Below are 20,351 nucleotides of genomic sequence, written 5' to 3' on the forward strand. Positions count from 1 at the left end.
GGCGCTCAAGAATCCATCAAAATGTTTTAGTAGGACTTTGGTAAGCTATGAAGCCACACCGCTTGATGGATTGTACTGTGCTTCAACACAGGAGTATTATTATGGTGTGCGCCTAATGTACGGAATAATTCTGGTTGTGCTTACCGACCTCGAGGCTAATTTACCTTTGTGCATTCACGCACAGCATAAAACATTTGGTGGACAAAATGAGACAAAGAAGGAGCGGAAGATTTTACATGTAAACAAACTGTTGTGTCACAGTCCACACTACGGTGAGTTCAAGAACCGCCGAAATTAGTAGGACAAAAGGGATGTTCCCCCAAATAGTGTCATCAGTGAAGCATACACACACACATATTAAACAGTGGTAGTTCTAACAATTGGGAAGGTTTGTGTCATGTTTGAAATCATTCTCTGCATTTGACCCATCACCCTTGATCAACCCCTGGGAGGTGAGGGGAGCAGTGAGCAGCACTTGGGGCCACGCCCGGGAATAATTTTTGGTGATTTAACCCCCAATTCCAACCCTTGATGCTGAGTGCCAAGCAGGGAGGTAATGGCTCCCTTTTTTATAGTCTTTGGTATGACTCGGCCGGGGTTTGAACTCACAACCTACCCATCTCAGGGCGGACACTCTAACCACTGAGTAGGTAAAATGCTCCAGGAGCCACATGCGGGTTGCTGACCTCCGCTCAAGTAGATATTTTCCTGTTCTGTGATGTCTTCAAATTAAAATTCCCAGCCACTCTCCATCTTCGTGTCCCCCCCTGCAGGCACCACGTGTCTGGTGGCCCTCTTGTCCGATAAGGAGCTGACGGTGGCCAACGTGGGCGATTCCCGAGGAGTGTTGTGCGATAAGGACGGCAACGCCATTCCTCTATCACACGACCACAAGCCGTACCAGCTCAAGGAACGCAAGAGGATCAAAAAAGCTGGTGAGTCAAGCCCACGTCTTTGCAGGCACATACCAACAGTACATACCGACAGACCGTCAACATAACAAGGACTTAGTCGTGTGGTACTGAAGCTGATGGACTGGAGGCACAGCCATCATCCTCTCTCCCACTCTGCTGCATCCTGAGGACCAGAGGAGTGAGTCCTGCAGGGTCAGACTGCACAATGGTCCATCACTGCCATCTAGTGGCTCATTTAGCTACTGGAGGAAGGAAAAAACGTACATTTCCATTACAGTACTATATATATATATACAGGTAAAAGCCAGTAAATTAGAATATTTTGAAAAACTTGACTTATTTCAGTAATTGCATTCAAAAGGTGTAACTTGTACATTATATTTATTCATTGCACACAGACTGATGCATTCAAATGTTTATTTCATTTAATTTTGATGATTTGAAGTGGCAACAAATGAAAATCCAAAATTCCGTGTGTCACAAAATTAGAATATTACTTAAGGCTAATACAAAAAAGGGATTTTTAGAAATGTTGGCCAACTGAAAAGTATGAAAATGAAAAATATGAGCATGTACAATACTCAATACTTGGTTGGAGCTCCTTTTGCCTCAATTACTGCGTTAATGCGGCGTGGCATGGAGTCGATGAGTTTCTGGCACTGCTCAGGTGTTATGAGAGCCCAGGTTGCTCTGATAGTGGCCTTCAACTCTTCTGCGTTTTTGGGTCTGGCATTCTGCATCTTCTTTTTCACAATACCCCACAGATTTTCTATGGGGCTAAGGTCAGGGGAGTTGGCGGGCCAATTTAGAACAGAAATACCATGGTCCGTAAACCAGGCACGGGTAGATTTTGCGCTGTGTGCAGGCACCAAGTCCTGTTGGAACTTGAAATCTCCATCTCCATAGAGCAGGTCAGCAGCAGGAAGCATGAAGTGCTCTAAAACTTGCTGGTAGACGGCTGCGTTGACCCTGGATCTCAGGAAACAGAGTGGACCGACACCAGCAGATGACATGGCACCCCAAACCATCACTGATGGTGGAAACTTTACACTAGACTTCAGGCAACGTGGATCCTGTGCCTCTCCTGTCTTCCTCCAGACTCTGGGACCTCGATTTCCAAAGGAAATGCAAACCAAACCAACCCAAACCATCAGTGATGGTTTGGGGTGCCATGTCATCTGCTGGTGTCGGTCCACTCTGTTTGCTGAGATCCAGGGTCAACGCAGCCGTCTACCAGCAAGTTTTAGAGCACTTCATGCTTCCTGCTGCTGACCTGCTCTATGGAGATGGAGATTTCAAGTTCCAACAGGACTTGGCGCCTGCACACAGCGCAAAATCTACCCGTGCCTGGTTTACGGACCATGGTATTTCTGTTCTAAATTGGCCCGCCAACTCCCCTGACCTTAGCCCCATAGAAAATCTGTGGGGTATTGTGAAAAGGAAGATGCAGAATGCCGGACCCAAAAACGCAGAAGAGTCGAAGGCCACTATCAGAGCAACCTGGGCTCTCATAACACCTGAGCAGTGCCAGAAACTCATCGACTCCATGCCACGCCGCATTAACGCAGTAATTGAGGCAAAAGGAGCTCCAACCAAGTATTGAGTATTGTACATGCTCATATTTTTCATTTTCATACTTTTCAGTTGGCCAACATTTCTAAAAATCCCTTTTTTGTATTAGCCTTAAGTAATATTCTAATTTTGTGACACACGGAATTTTGGATTTTCATTTGTTGCCACTTCAAATCATCAAAATTAAATGAAATAAACATTTGAATGCATCAGTCTGTGTGCAATGAATAAATATAATGTACAAGTTACACCTTTTGAATGCAATTACTGAAATAAATCAAGTTTTTCAAAATATTCTAATTTACTGGCTTTTACCTGTATATATATATATATATATATATATATACCAGTGACGTGCAGTCACTAGAGGCAGGTGAGGCGGGGCCTCACCTGCCATCATGGAAAGAAAAAAAAATTAAAAAGGAAAAAAAAAAATTAAATTGTTATATGTATCCAGTGATTATACGATAAAATTATTTTCCATTTAACTTCACCAGTTTTAGATTATTTTTATTCAAAATCGCTGAATTTTCACATTTGCCGTTCAAATACTGAGAAGAGACGGTGCGGTGAACAGCAGCCAGTCGAGGCACGTCACTCAGTGCCTCAACATGGATTGCGCAATGACTCGGCTAACTGCTGGCCTGCTGTGCAGTGAGGTCGTATTGCTATATGAACTATATTATACATTTCCATAGTTTAGTTAGCTGAGGTATATAATGTACAGTGTATTTTGTCAACAACTGTATGTGTGTAAAGTATTTCTTGTGCTGAGCGATCATAAAACGGCTGCAAAAGACGCACTGGCTGAGGCTCCAGTAATCCCGCCTCCTGCACCCCCGCCGTAGAATTGTTATATCAACTAAAGCCCACACTTCAACTTTCCACGTGCAAGATTGAATCTATTTTTAAAAATTATTTCATAAGAAGCCAAAAAGTGCAAAAACAATAATGTTGGTGTTGGAGGAGTTGTGAATGACTGCAGGGCCACAACATTAGATACACCTGCAGACTGCAGGTGTACCTAATTCACAACTCCTCCAACACGAACATTATTGTTTTTGCACTTTTTGGCTTCTTATTAAATAACTTTTGTAACCTATTTTCATGGGCTTTCCTCTTTGTGATGTTAAGTTCCTGTTATGCGCTGTTATACAGTATATGCCTTGAGCTCTTATTTTGAAGGCGCTAAGAGCGGAAGTGATGTCACGTTGCGGAGGTTTTTTGAAAGAAGGTAAATAAAGTGGTCCTCGTGTAAACCGGAGCCTCCGTGTTTGTTATTTTGTAGTTTCATACAGTATAGGCCACATTTATAAACCCTCGGTTACACTTTTTTAAATAGATTCAATCTTGCACGTGGAAAGTTGAAGTGAGGGCTTTAGTTGCGGCGCATGGACTTAATTTATAAGTAAAGGTAAGACCATAATAACGTTTTTTTTAATTAAATGTGCTTTTTTGTGTGCTACAGTTTGTATGTGTAAAGTTAAAGTTAAGTTAAAGTAGCAATGATTGTCACACACACACTAGGTGTGGTGGAGTTTGTCCTCTGCATTTGACCCATCCCCTTGTTCACCCCCTGGAAGGTGAGGGGAGCAGTGGGCAGCAGCGGCGCCGCGCCCGGGAATCATTTTTGGTGATTTAACCCCCAATTCCAAGCCTTGATGCTGAGTGCCAAGCAGGGAAGAATGCTGGTATGAGCTTTTAAACATAACCCCTTTAACGGCTGCCAATCAAATGGTGAATAAGATACTCTTTAGGGTTCATATGTTTGTAAATCTGACTGTGATGAAGTCAGTGCCTCACCAGCCATCAACCTCACTGCATGTCACTGATATATATATATATTGCTTTAGTATTTGGCCACCTGCCTTTACTTACATATGAACTTGAAGTGCCATCCCATTGTAATTCATCCCAAAGGTGTTCTATCGGGTTCAGGTCAGGACTCTGTGCAGGCCAGTCAAGTTCATCCACACCAGACTCTTGTCATCCATGTCTTTATGGACCTTGCTTTGTGCACTGGTGCACAGTCATGTTGGAAGAGGAAGGGGCCCCGCTCCAAACTGTTCCCCACAAGGTTGGGAGCATGGAATTGTCCAAAATGTTTTTTGGTATCCTGGAGCATTCAAAGTTCCTTTCACTTGGAACTAAAGCAACCCCACACCATAATTCCTCCTCCACCAAATGTCACACTCTGCACAATGCAGACTGGTCCATCAGATTGCCAGGTGGAAAAGTGTGTCAGTCCAGAGAAGGCGTCTCCACTGCTCTAGAGTCCAGTGGCGACGTGCTTTACACCACTGCATCCCACGCTTTGCATTGTATGTCTTAGATGCAGCTGCTCGGCCATGGAAACCCATTCCGTGAAGCTCTCTGCGTACTGTACGTGGGCTAATTGGAAGGTCACGTGAAGTTTGGAGCTCTGTCGCAACTGACTGTGCAGAAAGTCTTTGCACTATGCACTTCGGTCAGTTTACGTGGCCTACCACTTGGTGGCTGAGTTGCTGTTGTTCCCAAGCTCTTCACTTTTCTTGTAATAAAGTTGACTTTGGAATATTTAGGAGCGAGGAAATTTCACGACTGGATTTGTTGCACAGGTGGCATTCTATGACAGATCCACGCTGGAAATCACTGAAAGCGGCCCATTCTTTCACAAATGTTTGTAGAAACAGTCTCCATGCCTACGTGCTTGATTTGATACACCGGGCCAAGTGATTAGGACACCTGATTCTCATCATTTGGATGGGTGGACAAATACTTTTGGCAATATAGTGTATATCTATAAATAGTACAGGTCAAAAGTTTGGACACACCTTCTCATTTCAATGTGTTTTCTTTATTTTCATGACTATTTACATTGTAGATTTGTCAAAACTATGAATGAACACATGTGGAGTTATGTACTTAACAAACAAAAAAAAGGTGAAATAACTGAAAACATTTTTTTATATTCTAGTTTCTTCAAAATAGCCACACTCTTGGCATTCTCTCCATGAGCTTCAAGCACACCTGTGAGGTGAAAACCATTGCAGGTGACTACCTCTTCAAGCTCATGGAGAGAATGCCAAGAGTGTGCAAAGCAGTGATCCGAGCAAAGGGTGGCTATTTTGAAGAAACTAGAATGTAAAACATGTTTTCAGTTATTTCACCTTTTTTTTTATTGTTAAGTACATAACTCCACATGTGTTCATTCATAGTTTTGACAAATCTACTGTTGTGTTTACTGAGGGGAGGTGACAGCAAACAGACACCAGGGGGCAGTATATACAATTATTTATTATATATATATATATATAAATAATAATAAACAATACTACTGACCTAAGGAAATGGAGTGTGAACTATATCCAAAAGGGAATGGTGTAAGACTATGTGTAGAATTTAACTGAAGTGAGTGTTACCAACGTGTTGAACGAGATACGCGGAAGTCCAGGGGGCAGGCAGATGATCCGGGGCGAGAGCGAGGCGTCAGAATCCAGGGACGAGCAAGAGGTCGAGGAACGAAGGAGGCAGTCAGAGTCCAGAGGGAGATCCAGGGAAAAGTGAGATGCACAGCTCACTTTCCAGGTGACGAAGGGTACTGCGGGGTCACGGGAGAAGACAAGGGACAAATCAAGGCACGGAGAGGAAACACGAATAGAGAGCATGAAGCTTGTTGCTTACGGTACACCATGAGAAAACTAAGTTCCCGCGACGATCCTTGGGTCCACTGGTCCTTTATTGAGCTTGCCCTCATCAGACCCAGGAGTGTAGATTGCCGGTGAGTGATTGCAGCTGGTGGCTGCTGCAGGGCGGGGACGCGCGCGGCGCGTCCCTGGATGTGCGCACCCGTGGGCGTGTCCCGAGGTGCGCACAGACGGATGAGCGGCGTTGGCAGGAGCCTGAGCCGTAACATCTACAATGTAAATAGTCATGAAAATAAAGAAAACACATTAAAATGAGAAGGTGAGTCTAAAATTTAGGCCTGTACTATAGTATTTTTTAAAATCCTGGCTTTGACCTTGCTTGGAGAAGATTAAAGAAAGTTCCTTGATGTCAGGTTCAAACACTGATGACATTTATTAAACAAGACAAGAAGCAAGGAATCATGCAGAGACAAGAGTTCAATTTGGCTCAATGAGGAGAGACGTATTCAATCAATCAATCAATGTTTATTTATATAGCCCTAAGTCACAAGTGTCTCAAAGGGCTGCACAAGCCACAACGACATCCTCGGTACAAAGCCCACATAAGGGCAAGGAAAAACTCACCCCAGTGGGACGTCGATGTGAATGACTATGAGAAACCTTGGAGAGGACCGCATATGTGGGTAACCCCCCACCCCTCTCTAGGGGAGACCGAATGCAATGGATGTCGAGTGGGTCTGACATAATATTGTGAGAGTCCAGTCCATAGTGGATCTAACATAATAGTGTGAGAGTCCAGTCCATAGTGGATCTAACATAATAGTGTGAGAGTCCAGTCCATAGTGGATCCAACATAATAGTGAGAGTCCAGTCCATAGTGGATCTAACATAATAGTGAGAGTCCAGTCCATAGTGGATCTAACATAATAGTGTGAGAGTCCAGTCCATAGTGGATCTAACATAATAGTGTGAGAGTCCAGTCCATAGTGGATCCAACATAATAGTGAGAGTCCAGTCCATAGTGGATCTAACATAATAGTGAGAGTCCAGTCCATAGTGGATCTAACATAATAGTAAGAGTCCAGTCCATAGTGGATCTAACATAATAGTGTGAGAGTCCAGTCCATAGTGGATCCAACATAATAGTGAGAGTCCAGTCCATAGTGGATCTAACATAATAGTGAGAGTCCAGTCCATAGTGGATCTAACATAACAGTAAGAGTCCAGTCCATAGTGGGGTCAGCAGGACACCATCCCGAGCGGAGACGGGTCAGCAGCGCAGAGATGTTCCCAGCCGATGCACAGGCGAGCGGTCCACCCCGGGTCCCGACTCTGGACAGCCAGCACTTCATCCATGGCCACCGGACCTGTGCCCCCCCTCCACAAGGAAGAGGGGAGCAGAGGAGAAAAGAAAAGAAACGGCAGATCAACTGGTCTAAAAGGGGGGCTATTTAAAGGCTAGAGTATACAAATGAGTTTTAAGATGGGACTTAAATGCTTCTACTGAGGTAGCATCTCTAATTGTTACCGGGAGGGCATTCCATAGTACTGGAGCCCCAATAGAAAACGCTCTGTAGCCCGCAGACTTTTTTTGGGGCTGTACACTTAGTTACAGTTCCAACCTACGCTCTAAGGCACAGCCCACGTGCTCCTCTATTTATTTGGGAGGTCCCTGGTTACATCACTGAGGCTGCTTCTGAAGGAAGGGGGGGGTAATTTCAGCAGCCCCAGTTAGACACAATATGTGATTACCGTATTTTCCGCACCATAAGGCGCCCTGGGTTATAAGCCGCGCCTTCAATGAACGGCATATTTCAAAACTTTGTCCACCTATAAGCCGCCCCGTGTTGTAAGCCGCATCTAACTGCGCTAAAGGAATGTCAAAAAAACAGTCAGATAGGTCAGTCAAACTTTAATAATATATTAAAAACCAGCGTTCTAACAACTCTGTTCACTCCCAAAATGTACGCAAATGTGCAATCACAAACATACGTATATCAACATGGACGGAGCTGCGTGAAAAAAGCCACCCGGCCTCTTCGCGTAAACTTAAACTTACCTTAACCACTCGCTCATCTTTTCTTCATCCATCCCTTCGAGTTAGCTTTTATGATGACGCCGGCTGGAAAGGTCTCTTTTGGCAAGGTCTTCCTTTTGAATATCACCATGGGTGGAAGTTTCTGGCCATTAGCATGGCAAGCTAGAACCACAGTGAAGGATGACTTCTCATTCCCTGTGGTGCGAATATTCACCGTACGTGCTCCCGTTGTATCCACAGTGCGTTCACAGGAATATCAGTTGCTGTGAAATAGTAATCCGTGTGCGGATGGAGAGATTGCGTCTTTTCATGAACCGGATCCCTGACGCTTAGTAGGAGCCATTTTGTGGTCTTTACAGATGTAAACACACAAAGGAAATGAAACGTACGGTATATCCGCGCGCTTTTTCTTCTTCTACGCGGGCGGGTGGTTGCTTACAGTAGAAGAAGAAGCGCTTCCTGTTCTATGGGGGCGGGTGGTTGCTTACAGTAGAAGAAGAAGCGCTTCCTGTTCTATGGGGGCGGGTGCTTACCTTGGCGGTTGCTTGCGTAGAAGAAGAAGCGCTTCCTGTTCTACCGGGAAAAAAGATGGCGGCTGTTTACCGAAGTTGCGAGATCGAAACTTTATGAAAATGAATCGTAATATTAATCCATATATAAAGCGCACCGGGTTAAAAGCCGCACTGTCAGCTTTTGAGTAAATTTGTGGTTTTTAGGTGCGGCTAATAGTGCGGAAAATACGGTATTCATGAAATGGAAATGTGCTGACACTCGTGATATCGCCCTGTCTCTGCTTTGTCTGCGTCAAGGTACTCGATGTTCGCACTTGGGTCTGGACACAAACACTGATGCGAGACGACTCGCAATCCAGGATTGCAAGTTGTCCCTTTGTACAGATAGAAAAGTACAACTTCAGCACAATTGATGATAACTATAGCAACGGCCTTTAAAGCATAAGAGTTGTGTGATAACTTACACGTAATTATTCTAACATTTGACCAAGTAAGGAAGTCTTAATGTAATCCAATGGTCTCCAGGACACGTCCATGTTTGCGGATCCATTGCAGCTACACATTGTGGAATGTCTCGTCAACTCTTCCTGCTTCCTTATTTTGGAATGACTTGATCCCACAGGCGGCTTCATCAGCTTCAACGGCTCGTGGCGCGTCCAGGGCATCCTGGCCATGTCCCGCTCGCTGGGCGACTACACCCTGAAGAACCTCAACGTGGTGGTCTCCGATCCCGACGTGCTGTCCTTTGACCTGGACAAGGTGCAGCCCCGCTTCATGATCCTGGCGTCGGACGGCCTTTGGGACACCTTCAGCAACGAGGAAGCGGTGCGCTTCGTCCGAGAGCGCCTGGACGAGCCTCACTTCGGCGCCAAGAGCATCGTCCTCCAGTCGTACTACCGCGGTTGCCCCGACAACATCACCGTCATGGTGGTGAAGTTCAAAGGGAAGGCTGGTGAGCAGTAGACACTTTTTGTGGGATTTCTATTACAGATGAGCGCTCCGCCCCCTTTTTTATTTATTTGCTTTTAAAGTACGCAGTAAGGATGTCCGTCAAGCGTGGACGTGATTGTGTCGCGTTGAAGCAAAAAGAAGTGCACTACTCGGCTGCACTAGATGCAAATCCATGCTATAGCGCGGCTCCTCGGAATATTCCGAGAGCCACGTTCTGCCGTCCCATTGAAAATAACACGACACTTGCTTATTGCATCAGTATGAGCAGCTTAAAAGTCATTCTTTTAAATCTCTTCATGTCCCTAGAAACATTTCCTAATGGATTTAAGTCTAGTCCCAGACTTTAAACCTCTTCTAAAGTACCGAGGCCCTTGTTTTGTTGACGTCAACGCACCACGGGAGGTGAGTAACTTGATGTCATGCTGCAAGGTGTTCTACAAAAGCAGTGAACTTGTCACGTTGTGTAAATGGTAAATAAAAAGAGAATACGACAAATCCTTTTCAACTTACCGTATTTTCCGCACCATAAGGCGCCCTGGGTTATAAGCCGCGCCTTCAATGAACGGCATATTTCAAAACTTTGTCCACCTATAAGCCGCCCCGTGTTATAAGCCGCATCTAACTGCGCTAAAGGAATGTCCAAAAAAACAGTCAGATAGGTCAGTCAAACTTTAATAATATATTAAAAACCAGCGTGATGTGGGCGCGCATGGAGTCGTATACACAATGTTGTGTTAAATTGCTATGTGTGTGTATCTTTTCATCGTCTGTGGCTTTCAAACTGGACACGAAGTCATCCACTATTTATGTTCATATTTGACAATAATGTAACAGATGAACATTATTTATGTTCATATTTCACAATAATGTAAAATATGAACATTATTTATGTTCACAATAATGTAACAGATTAACATTATTTATGTTCATATTTGACAATAATGTAACAGATGAACATTATTTATGTTCCATTTTCACAATCATGTAACAGATGAACATAATTTGTCTTCATATTTCACAATAATGTAACAGATCAACATTATATATGTTCCATTTTCACAAAAATGCAAGGAAATGAACATTATTTAAGATCCACTTTCTTGATATTTCACAATAATGTAACAGATGAACATTATTTATGTTCATATTCACATAACACTCATCTACTCATTGTTGAGTTAAGGGTTGAATTGGCCACCCTTGTTCTATTTTTCGAACCATGCTGAACACCCTCTCTGATGCTGCATTGCTGTGTGGCACGCACAAAAGTGCTTTCATCAAATGCACTAGATGGCCGTATTGTCCTGTTTGAGAGTGTCACAACATTGCTGTTTACGGCAGACGAACTGCTTTACGGTATACAAAAAAGTGACTGCTGTTGTTGTGTGTTGTTGCCACGCTGGGAGGACGTTAATGAAACTGCCTAACAATAAACCCACATAAGAAACCAAGAACTCGCCCTCCATCATTCTACAGTTATAACGTGATTGGGCAGGTACGCTTTTTTATATTGTGGAGGACCGGAGTCCGCCTGAATTTCGGGAGATTTTCGGGAGAAAATTTGTCCCGGGAGGTTTTCGGGAGAGGTGCTGAATTTTGGGAGTCTACCGGAAAATCCGGGAGGGTTGGCAAGTATGATATGACATGTTGTTGCATTAGCTGGTTGTAGTGCAGAATATATGTATGTATATATATATATATATATATATATATATATATATATATATATACCGTATTTTCCGCACCATAAGGCGCCCTGGGTTATAAGCCGCGCCTTCAATGAACGGCATATTTCAAAACTTTGTCCACCTATAAGCCGCCCCGTGTTGTAAGCCGCATCTAACTACGCTAAAGGAATGTAAAAAGAACAGTCAGATAGGTCAGTCCAACTTTAATAATATATTAAAAACCAGCGTGATGTGGGCGTGCATGGAGTCGTATATCAACATGGACGGAGCTGCGTGAAAAAAGCCACCCGGCCTCTTCGCGTAAACTTACCTTAACCACTCGCTCATCTTTTCTTCATCCATCCCTTCGAGTTAGCTTTTATGATGACGCCGGCTGGAAAGGTCTCTTTTGGCAAGGTCTTCCTTTTGAATATCACCATGGGTGGAAGTTTCTGGCCATTAGCATGGCAAGCTAGAACCACAGTGAAGGATGACTTCTCATTCCCTGTGGTGCGAATATTCACCGTACGTGCTCCCGTTGTATCCACAGTGCGGTTCACAGGAATATCAAAAGTCAGTGGAACCTCGTCCATGTTGATAATGTTCTCTGGCCGGATCTTTTTTTCAGCTATCTTGTTTTTACAATATGCACGGAAAGTAGCCAGCTTTTCTTGAAAGTCTTTAGGCAGTTGCTGTGAAATAGTAGTCCGTGTGCGGATGGAGAGATTGCGTCTTTTCATGAACCGGAAACCTGTCGCTTAGTAGGAGCCATTTTGTGGTCTTTACAGATGTAAACACACAAAGGAAATGAAACGTAATATCCGCGCGCTTCTTCTTCTTCTTCTACGCGGGCGGGTGGTTGCTTACAGTAGAAGAAGAAGCGCTTCCTGTTCTACGGGGGCGGGTGCTTACCTTGGCGGTTGCTTGCGTAGAAGAAGAAGCACTTCCTCTTCTACGGCTGTTTACCGTAGTTGCGAGACCGAAACTTTATGAAAATGAATCTTAATATTAATCCATATATAAAGCGCACCGGGTTATAAGCCGCACTGTCAGCTTTTGAGTAAATTTGTGGTTTTTTAGGTGCGGCTAATAGTGCGGAAAATACGGTATATTCAATTGAATAGACTGCAAAGACAAGGAATTTAACGTTCAAACTGGCAAACTTTGTTATTTTTTTTGCAAATAATCATGAACTTAGAATTGAATGGCAGCAACACGTTGCAAAAAAAGGCATTTTTACCACTGTGTTGCATGGCCTTTCCTTTTAACAACAGGTTCAAACACTGATGACATCTATTAAACAAGACAAGAAGCAAGGAATTAAACAGAGACAGAATTCAATTTGGCTCAATGAAGAGAAACGCGTACACCTGTACCCTTGCACAGTGTCCCACCACGCTCTGACGAAAGATTGTACGCCTCCTCTTTTATTTGGACTTTCCCTGATTACATGGCAACAGCTGTTTCTAAAGGGAGGGGGGTCGTAAACAGCCGTCGCTAGTGATGGGTTGATGAGGCGTCATGAAGCGTTTCGACACATTGCAAAACTGTATTGATACTGTGTCGATACTGTGTCACTAAATACTGACATCTGCTGGACATTAAAAATCCCTACAGGCAACCTATGGACCGACTCAACTGACACTGATTTGATGCCCTAGTACAGGGGTCACCAACCTTTTTGAAACCAAAAACTACTTCTTGGGTACTGATTAATGCGAAGGGCTACCAGTTTGATACACACTTAAATAAATAAATATATTGTCATTTGTAAGTTACACGTAAGTGTGATTTAAACAAGAATACCTAAATAAATAAATGTATATATATAAAAAAAAATGGGTATTTCTGTCTGTCATTCCGTCGTACATTTTTTTTTTCCTTTTACGGAAGGTTTTTTGTAGAGAATAAATGATGAAAAAACCACTTAATTGAACGGTTTAAAAGAGGAGAAAACATGAAAAAAATTAAAATAAAATTTTGAAACATAGTTTATCTTCAATTTCGACTCTTTAAAATTCAAAATTCAACCGACAAAAAGGAGAAAAACTAGCTAATTTGAATCTTTTTGAAAAAATTAAAAAAAAGAATTTATGGAACATCATTGGTAATTTTTCCTGTTTTAGATAAATTTTAGAATTTTGATGACATGTTTTTAAATTGGTTAAAATCCAATCTGCACTTTGTTAGAATATTTAACAAATTGGACCAAGCTATATTTCTAACAAAGACAAATCAGTATTTCTTCTAGATTTTCCAGAACAAAAATGTTAAAAGAAATTCAAAATACTTTGAAATAAGATTTAAATTTGATTCTACAGATTTTCTAGATTTGCCAGAATATTTTTTTTTTTTGAATTTTAATCATAGTAAGTTTGAAGAAATATTTCACAAATATTCTTCGTCGAAAAACCAGAAGCTAAAATATTTATTATTCTTTACAATAAAAAATAAATAAATTTACTTGAACATTGATTTAAATTGTCAGGAAAGAAGAGAAAGAAATTTAAAAGGTATATTTGTTTAAAAATCCTAAAATCATTTTTAAGATTATATTTTTTCTCTAAAATTGTATTTCTAAAAGTAATAAGAAGCAAAGTAAAAAAATAAATGAATTTATTTAAACAAGTGAAGACCCATCCATCCATCCATTTTCTACCGCTTATTCCAAGTGAAGACCAAGTCTTTAAAATATTTTCTTGGATTTTCAAATTCTATTTGAGTTTTGTCTCTTTTAGAATTTAAAATTTAAAAAATACAGCTTGCTAGTAAATAAATAAAATTTAAAAAAATAGAGGCAGCTCACTGGTAAGTGCTGCTCTTTGAGCTATTTTTTAGAACAGGCCAGCGGGCGACTGATCTGGTCCTTACGGGCTACCTGGTGCCCGCGGGCACCGCGTTGGTGACCCCTGCCCTAGTATATACAATAATATAAACCAAGTCATTTAGGATTATTTCATATCTTCATTTAAATAAAAATATATTTGTATCTTTTTTTAGATACAGTCAATAAATAATGTGAACATGTATCATAGACTGGGAATTTTTTTTAATTTTATTTTTTTACACATTTTTATAAAAAAATAAAGTTTTTCCGACGTATTCCATTTTAGACGATTTCTCTTCTTAGTTATTATTTCTCCGGCTGTAGAAAAGAGCCGCTCACAGGGCACAGAGGAGGCGACACAGTTGGCGTATCGGTCACGTGACCAAAACAGCTCATGATCGGTCACGTGACTTTCTAAAACCGACACAGGGTTTTGCTCTATGAGCTCGACGCATGCGCCGACGCATCGGTGTTGCATTGGACCCATCACTAGCCGTCGCTTTTGTTACAAAACAGTTCAAAGAAAAGGTGCCTGGAGGGGGGGGTCAGGTCCTGCTTCCTACTTGTAGACCTCAGGTCAAGACAAAATCTTCCTGTCGATTACAACACATCAAAGAAACCGACACCTTCATGTCGCTTCCCATCCTACACAGTGGAGTTTTACAAGCCTTTCGATTGGTAAGATCAAAGACAGCTTTTTGTCCTCTTGCCGGGAACTCATTGACACACAAAGTTTTGTGATAACTTAGATACTGCGATGGCGGAAGAAGGCTGCAGCAGAAAAGGGTCCCCAGTCGTCTTGGACTCCATGCCACTGGACCCTGACCCGATTCTGTCAAGGATCGTGTGGTGACTGTCTGTGCACCAGTCTCCCACGTTAAACAAAGTCACGCACAGGCATCCTCCATAAAGGGATACACCCCTACCAGGAGGAGCAGAAAAGGGTCCCCAGTCGTCTTGGACTCCATGCCACTGGACCCTGACCCGATTCTGTCAAGGATCGTGTGGTGACTGTCTGTGCACCAGTCTCCCACGTTAAACAAAGTCACGCACAGGCATCCTCCATAAAGGGATACACCCCTACCAGGAGGAGCAGAAAAGGGTCCCCAGTCGTCTTGGACTCCATGCCACTGGACCCTGACCCGATTCTGTCAAGGATCGTGTGGTGACTGCCTGTGCACCAGTCTCCCACGTTAAACAAAGTCACGCACGGGCATCCTCCATAAAGGGATACACCCCTACCAGGAGGATCGTCATACTCGTTCGAGTGACCGCCAATGATGATGACAATTATTCTGACAGTAAAGGTTCGGGAACTGAGGAGACATCATTTTTGAAGTGGAATTCGTTCCCATTCTTGCTTAAGTCGTGCGTTTTTTAGGCCGCACATTTTCAACGGGAGACAGGTCTGGACTACAGGCAGGCCAGTCTAGTACCCGCACTCTTTTACCGCGAAGCCACGCTGTTGTAACACGCGACTTGGCATCGTCTTGCTGAAATAAGCAGGGGCGTCCATGACAACGTTGCTTGGATGGCGACATATGTTGCTCCAAAAGCTTCATAATGCGCCACACATTTTCGATGGGAGACAGGTCTGGACTGCAGGCGGACCAGGAAAGTACCCGCACTCTTTTTTTTACGAAGCCACGCTGTTGTAACACGTGCTGAATGGGGCTTTGCATTGTCTTGCTGAAATAAGCAGGGGCGTCCATGAAAAAGACGGCGCTTAGATGGCAGCATATGTTGTTCCAAAACCTGTATGTACCTTTCAGCATTAATGGCGCCTTCACAGATGTGTAAGTTACCCATGTCTTGGGCACTAATACACCCCCGTACCATCACACATGCTGGCTTTTACACTTTGCGCCTAGAACAGTCCGGATGGTTCTTTTCCTCTTTGGACGTCCACAGTTTCCAAAAAAAATTTGAAATGGGAACTCGTCAGAGAACACTTTTCCACTTTGTATCAGTCCATCTTGGATGAGCTGAGGCCCAGCGAAGCCAGCGGCATTTCTGGGTGTTGTTGATAAATGGCTTTGGCTTTGCATAGTAGAGTTTTAACTTGCACTTACAGATGTAGCGACCAACTGTGGTTACTGACAGTGGTTTTCTGAAGTGTTAATGAGCCCATGTGGTGATATCCTTTACACACTGATGTGGCTTTTTGATGTGGTACCGCCTGAGGGATCGAAGGTCCGTAATATCATGGCTTACGTGCAGTGATTTCTCCAGATTCTCTGAACCCTTTGATGATATTACCGAGCGTAGATGGTGAAATCCCTCAATTCCTTGCAATAGCTTGGTTGAGAAATGTTGTTCTTAAACAATTTTCTCAGGCATTTGTTGACAAAGTCTGTTTGTGAATGACTGAGCATTTCATGGAAGCTGCTTTTATACCCAATCATGGCACCCACCTGTTCCCAATTAGCCTGTTCACCTGTGGGATGTTCCAAATAAGTGTTTGATGAGCATTCCTCAACTTTCTCAGTCTTTTTTGCCGCTTGTGCCAGCTTTTTTGAAACACCAAATTCCAAATGAGCTAATATTTGCAAAAAAATAACAAAGTTTTCCAGTGTGAACGTTAAATATCTTGTCTTTGCAGTCTATTCAATTGAATATAAGTTGAAAAGGATTCTCTTTTTATTTACCATTTACACAACGTGACAACTTCACCACTTTTTGGGGTGTGGTAGATTGGTCATTCCCTCATTTTCACCGTGTCTACTTTAAAGTTGACGTGGTGTCCACGTTAAAGTCACCCTAAAGGGCCGCACATGCAATGTATCTTCTCCAGTGACAGCACTATAGAAATGAATCTTGGAAGTACTTTAGAGTAGTCAGTGTACAGCTTGCGTCGCTGAAAATAAGTCAACACATGGCAACACAAGTGAGTCCACATTTTTAACAGGTAGTATAAGTCTACACTGCAAGATAAGGTGTACATTGACTACTCTAAAGTAAATCCAATTGTTGTTTCTATAGTCGTGTTGCTTGGGAAGCTCTACTCACTTTGGTGAGATAGTGTGAGTCAATTAGGTTCTGGCTGAGGAAAATAAATATGGTGGAGTTACTGCTAGTCACCATGCAGAGTCATGTTCATGATAATAGTATGGGACTGCAACACCACTTCATTCTTTTGGACGTTTTAGTTCAGAATATTTCATGGATGCCTGATATTATTTTTTTATTGTTTTTGTTCCACGGCTTTTAAAACTCTAGATTGATCAGATTTTGGGACCGGTGCACCCAGAACAGTCCATATCACCCCCCATTTCATCTAGTCTTCATCGGCTTACAGTCTAATTCAGTTCAAGATTTTAGTCCTGACTTCCCGTGCGTTGCATGGTGGGGCCCCTCAGTACATGACTTGTTAAGCCCCTACTCTTCAGTTGCATGGTGGGGCCCCTCAGTACATCACTGACTTGTTATGCCCCTACTCTTCAGTTGCATGGTGGGGCCCCTCAGTACATCACTGACTTGTTATGCCCCTACTCTTCAGTTGCATGGTGGGGCCCCTCAGTACATCACTGACTTGTTAGGCCCCTACTTTTCAGTTGCATGGTGGGGCCCCTCAGTACATGACTTGTTAAGCCCCTACTCTTCAGTTGCATGGTGGGGCCCCCTCAGTACATCACTGACTTGTTATGCCCCTACTCTTCAGTTGCATGGTGGGGCCCCTCAGTACATGACTTGTTCGGCCCCTACTCTTCAGTTGCATAGTGGGGCCCCTCAGTACATGACTTGTTAAGCCCCTACTCTTCAGTTGCATGGCGGGGCCCCTAAGTACATCACTGACTTGTTATGCCCCTACTCTTCAGTTGCATGGTGGGGCCCCTCAGTACATGACTTGTTAAGCCCCTACTCTTCAGTTGCATAATGGGGCCCCTCAGTACATCACTGACTTGTTAAGCCCCTACTCTTCAGTTGCATAGTGGGGCCCCTCAGTACATCACTGACTCATTATGCCCCTACTCTTCAGTTGCATGGTGGGGCCCCTCAGTACATCACTGACTTGTTAGGCCCCTACTCTTCAGTTGCATGGTGGGGCCCCTCAGTACATCACTGACTTGTTAGGCCCCTACTCTTCAGTTGCATGGTGGGGCCCCTCAGTACATGACTTGTTAAGCCCCTACTCTTCAGTTGCATAATGGGGCCCCTCAGTACATCACTGACTTGTTATGCCCCTACTCTTCAGTTGCATGGTGGGGCCCCTTAGTACATCATTGATTTGTTAGGCCCCTACTCTTCAGTTGCATGGTGGGGCCCCTCAGTACATCACTGACTTGTTATGCCCCTACTCTTCAGTTGCATGGTGGGGCCCCTCAGTACATGACTTGTTCGGCCCCTACTCTTCAGTTGCATGGTGGGGCCCCTTAGTACATCACTGACTTGTTAGGCCCCTACTATTCAGTTGCATGGTGGGGCCCCTCAGTACATGACTTGTTCGTCCCCTACTCTTCAGTTGCATGGTGGGGCCCCTCAGTACATCACTGACTTGTTAGGCCCCTACTCTTCAGTTGCATAATGGGGCCCCTCAGTACATCACTGACTTGTTAGGCCCCTACTCTTCAGTTGCATGGTGGGGCCCCTCAGTACATCACTGACTTGTTATGCCCCTACTCTTCATTTGCATGGTGGGGCCCCTCAGTACATCACTGACTTGTTATGCCCCTACTCTTCAGGGTCTTCTAGAGCTCCCCAAAAACTCATTTTAAAACCCTGGCATTCTAGACTATAGCTCCCAGACTCTGGAACAACTTGCACCAGACCCTCCCTGATCTTGACTGTGTTGACACTTTGAAGAAACATTACAAAACGTATCTTTTTAGTAAAGCTTTTAGTTAATGCACCTTTTAACTATCTGTTAGGTTCAAACACTGATGACATATATTAAACAAGACAAGAAGCAAGGAATTAAACAGAGACAGAATTACATTTGGCTCATTTTGAGGAGAAACGTCTGGGCTGTACTCTTGTACCGTCTCCAGCACGCTCTGGCGAAAGGTTGTACGCCTCCTCTTTTATTTGGACTTTCCCCGATTACATGGCAACGGCTGTTTCTAAGGGACGGGGGTCGTAAACAGCCACCGCCTTTGATTACAACAGTTCGAAGACAAGGTCGTAAAACAGTTCACAGAAAAGGTCGTAGAACAGTTCAAACAAGCGTTGCCTGGAGGGGAGCCAGGCCCTGCTTCCTCTCCGCTTTGTAGTTCTTAGGTCAAACAATATCTTTCTGTTGCTTGCAATACATGAAAGAAACAGAACACCTTCATGTTGCTCCCCATCCTACACAGTGGATGTTATGATGTTGCCCCTGTTGTTTTCATTGAGTTGTTGTTTTACTTCACCTATGTTTTGCACGGCGCTTTGTCATTTTACCCGTGAAAAGCGCTTTTATAAATAACATTTAATGTCATTGCACCAATACAACATGAAACATTTCCTATAGTGGCTTACATCGATTGTTCATGTAAACATAAAATACACCACCGTGGAAGTCGCTTCCTAGCGGTCCCACTGACAGACACTTCACAGGAGCCAAAAATTTTCTCCAAGTCTCCTGCAGAACGTGACTTTTCAGTCACGTCCGTATCCTCTCTCCCCTCCTGCTCCCGGCCGCCTACTGTTGAAGACAACAGATGATTAGATTAACACGTACCACCTGTGAAATCGAATCGCCCGCCAGCTGTGTCTCGCCGTCAGCACTGCCACGGTGCTCTGTCCTCAGCACCATGGACAGAGGCGGTGACCTTTGCTCCTGCAGGCAGCGCTGGCCACACCTCCCTCCACAATAACATTGTTCAATAAAGTTCTTTCCTTCCCCCCCCCCCCCGAAGGAAAGGTGTTGAAGCTTAGGGAAGGCTAACTAAACTAAAACTGAACTGGCTACAAAGTAAACAAAAACAGAATGCTGGACGACAGCAAAGACTTACTGTGGAGCAGAGACGGCGTCCACAAAGTATGTCCCAACATGACATGACAATCAACAATGTCCCCACAAAGAAGGATAAAAACAACTGAAATATTCTTGATTGCTAAAACAAAGTAGATGCGAGAAATATCGCTCAAAGGAGGACATGAAACTTGCTACATGAAAATACCAAAAACAGAGAAAAAGCCACCAAAATAGGAGCGCAAGACAAAAAGTAAAACATTGCACACAGGAAAACAGCAAAAAAAAGCTCAATTAAGTCAGGGTGTGATGTGACAGGTGGTGACAGTACACCTACTTTGAGACAAGAGC

The 20,351-nt window shown here is 43.5% G+C and overlaps 1 protein-coding gene across 1 annotated transcript in view; it reads left to right on the forward strand.

Moving 5' to 3' along the window:
• The window catches only part of ppm1lb (protein phosphatase, Mg2+/Mn2+ dependent, 1Lb), a 249,386-nt gene extending 238,948 nt beyond the window's left edge, over nt 1-10,438 (forward strand). The window contains exons 3-4 of the mRNA XM_061973249.1: nt 774-935; nt 9,285-10,438. Coding sequence (XP_061829233.1) covers nt 774-935; nt 9,285-9,625 — 503 coding nt within the window. The 3' untranslated portion in view covers nt 9,626-10,438. The remainder of the gene's footprint in view (nt 1-773; nt 936-9,284) is intronic.
• The last annotated feature ends 9,913 nt before the right edge of the window (nt 10,439-20,351 follow it).

The sequence above is a fragment of the Nerophis lumbriciformis genome, linkage group LG17 (genome assembly GCF_033978685.3).
Source record: "Nerophis lumbriciformis linkage group LG17, RoL_Nlum_v2.1, whole genome shotgun sequence".
Lineage (NCBI taxonomy): Eukaryota > Metazoa > Chordata > Actinopteri > Syngnathiformes > Syngnathidae > Nerophis > Nerophis lumbriciformis.